The sequence below is a fragment of the Neoarius graeffei genome, chromosome 6, assembly GCF_027579695.1.
Source record: "Neoarius graeffei isolate fNeoGra1 chromosome 6, fNeoGra1.pri, whole genome shotgun sequence".
Taxonomy (NCBI): Eukaryota; Metazoa; Chordata; class Actinopteri; order Siluriformes; family Ariidae; genus Neoarius; species Neoarius graeffei.
This window is the reverse complement of record NC_083574.1, coordinates 40,300,780-40,303,794: the sequence shown is the minus strand read 5'-3', so window position 1 is coordinate 40,303,794 and position 3,015 is coordinate 40,300,780. Positions and strand designations below refer to the sequence as shown.

General features: G+C 39.9%; 1 protein-coding gene across 1 annotated transcript; it reads left to right on the top strand.

The window, feature by feature from the left end:
- Positions 1 to 1,343: 1,343 nt before the first annotated feature.
- tmem243a (transmembrane protein 243, mitochondrial a) lies at positions 1,344 to 2,575 on the top strand. Its single transcript, XM_060922905.1, has 4 exons — positions 1,344 to 1,738; positions 1,838 to 1,888; positions 1,987 to 2,091; positions 2,327 to 2,575. Exons 1-4 carry the CDS (start codon positions 1,559 to 1,561, stop codon positions 2,447 to 2,449), a joined length of 459 nt encoding a protein of 152 aa, XP_060778888.1. The 5' UTR covers positions 1,344 to 1,558; the 3' UTR covers positions 2,450 to 2,575.
- Positions 2,576 to 3,015: the final 440 nt, after the last annotated feature.

Here is a 3,015-nt window from a genome sequence, read left to right as displayed (position 1 = left end):
TAGACTGTGGGGTAAACCGGAGCACCCGGAGGAAACCCACGCGGACATGGGGAGAACATGCAAACTCCGCACAGAAAGGCCCTCGCCGACCACGGGGCTCGAACCCGGACCTTCTTTCTGTGAGGCGACAGAGCTAACCACTACACCACCGTGCCGCCCAGATATAAATATCTTATGCCAAATTATTATGGCATGTTACAAAAAATAAAGAAAAAAAAATCAGGGTCCTCGTCTCTAATTTACAAGTCCGAATGCAGTTAATGCATGAGTCTGAGTCCAAGTCTGAGTCATCAGTGCTCAAGTCCAAGTTGAGTCTTGAGCCCTTAAAATTAGAGCATGAGTTAGATTCGAGTTTGAGTCCTGGACTCGAGTACTACAAGCCTGGCTGGCAGTGAATTAAAAAGTATTGAACCTGAATATCTAAAAATTCGTTGACCTAGTGTAAGCTTAGGTTTTGGTAAATGCAGGTCAGATTTACATCAAGTGTCATTGAACACTTGAGTTCCTAGTGAAATAATCACTCAAATATTTAGGAACTAAATTATGAAGGCATTTAAATACCAGCAAACACTTCTGAATTCTTCTGTCTCTAAATCAGTCCAGTTTGCTGTAACATATTTTGGGTATGTTGTACGTTGCTCTGGATAAGACAGCCTGTTAAATGCTCATTCTCATCTCATCTCATTATCTCTAGCCGCTTTATCCTGTCCTACAGGGTCGCAGGCAAGCTGGAGCCTATCCCAGCTGACTACGGGCGAAAGGCGGGGTACACCCTGGACAAGTCGCCAGGTCATCACAGGGCTGACACATAGACACAGACAACCATTCACACTCACATTCACACCTACGCTCAATTTAGAGTCACCAGTTAACCTAACCTGCATGTCTTTGGACTGTGGGGGAAACCGGAGCACCCGGAGGAAACCCACGCGGACACGGGGAGAACATGCAAACTCCGCACAGAAAGGCCCTCGCTGGCCACGGGGCTTGAACCCGGACCTTCTTGCTGTGAGGCGATAGCGCTAACCACTACACCACCGTGCCGCCCCTGTTAAATGCCATTAATGTAATGTTAGCGAAAGTGATACTAAATTTGTGGACTGATTTATAATTTGGATCTGCTCCAAAATTTAACTGATTGTTTCTTGGCCCATGCTACACCCTTCCACCAAGTTTCATGGAAATCAGGTCAGTAGGTTTTGCACAATCTTGCTTAGAGGCAAATAAAAAAATGAAACAGACAAATAAGCCACACCTAAAACATAACCGCATTGGCAGAGGTAAAAAAATGTTTGTTTAGCACAAAAAGTTTCGACTTTGTGCATCGCCAGTGATGAGGCTTATGGGTTTTGGAGTACTCTGGACTATAGTGACCTCTAGCACCTATTGTAAAGTTATGTATCTTAGTTAGTGGCAAGTTTTCTTTTCTGTAATAACCTTTTCAACATTAAGACAAACAGTTTATTTGGAAGTGAATGCACTATTTAGGGCTCCTCTTTCTATATATATATTTTTTTTGTGTGCCTGGGAAGAGAAATGCATTTTTTTTCATGGAAGAATGATGGAACGCGTTGAGCGTCATGAGTTCAAGGGGCTTGGGGTTGGGCTCAGGGATAAGCCGGGGCTCATGATCAGGATCTCAGTGAACTCAGCCCTTAAAATGGATCAACACTCCAGACGCAGCTATGGCACAGAAATGCTGGACAGCAGGCTACTTTTTGGAGAAACATCTACCTGGGTGAGAGATAGAGTGCTAGAGAGATCTTATACTACATTAAACTTAGAAAGCAGAAGAAATTCTGGTTGCATGTGAGACGCAAATGTTGTTTTCTTCCAGAATCGAATCCTCAACCTTACTGTTGGTGGATTTACATCTCTTTTAGTGATTGTAAGTAGATTATTTTCAATCGAAACCAGGAGACATGAATAGTTTACATGGAAACATGCTTGAGGCAAAATTATCTGATGTATTTTATTTTTCACAAGGTAACCATCATCAGTTCATTTGTCTTTCCTACACCTGCTCCAAATGCTCTGAACGTCTTCTTTGGGATCTGCATCATCATGATCTGCTGTTCAGTGTTGGTTCTGGTCTGTATTGATAATGTCAGCTTTTTCATTCTTCTTTCTCCATTTGAGATACTTATGATAATTATTATAGGTTCATCAGACAGATACTGTACGGGTATTTCACCTTGAGTGCCATTGTGATCTCCGTAAAAATGTAAATGTATTATTCAGTTTATCAAAAGTATCATGTCCTTTGATTATTAAAAAAAACCTTCTTCCTATTTTACCAATTAACAATACATGTTTACATTCACAGATATGTTGGTATCGCCAAGGTGACCTGGAGCCCAAATTCAGACACCTCATTTATTACACCATAGCCTCGATCATCCTGCTTTGTTTATGTGCAAACCTTTACTTCCATGATGTTGGGAGATAAGCGTTCTTCATTCACCTCAAAACTATAAAAAATGTCTATCATTCGTTCACATGTTGCAGAATAAAACATGAGAGCAATGCAATGATTTGTCATGTATGTGCGTAGAGAGAAAGGCAGATATTATATTATAGAGAAATGTGTGAGCTTTGTCTTTAATGTCTTCAATTAATTATGCTGTTTGACACATCTAACTGAAATAAAAGTATTTATATATCAGGAAAGTATGTATCTGCACACAGCTCATCAAACTACAATGTTTATGGTACTTTCTTTAAAAAACAGGTACCCTATGGGTACATGTGGCTACTGCTTATAAATAAAATAGTTTTCTGATACCATGTCCATACAGTAAATACAGCATACAGTGCTGAGCGTAAATGAGTACACCCCCTTTGAAAAGTAACATTTTAAACAATATCTCAATGAACACAAACAATTTCCAAAATGTTGACAAGACAAAGTTTAATATAACATCTGTTTAACTTATAACGGGAAAAAGTAAGGTTAATAATATAACTTAGATTACACATTTTTCAGTTTTACTCAAGTTAGGGTGGTGCAAAAGT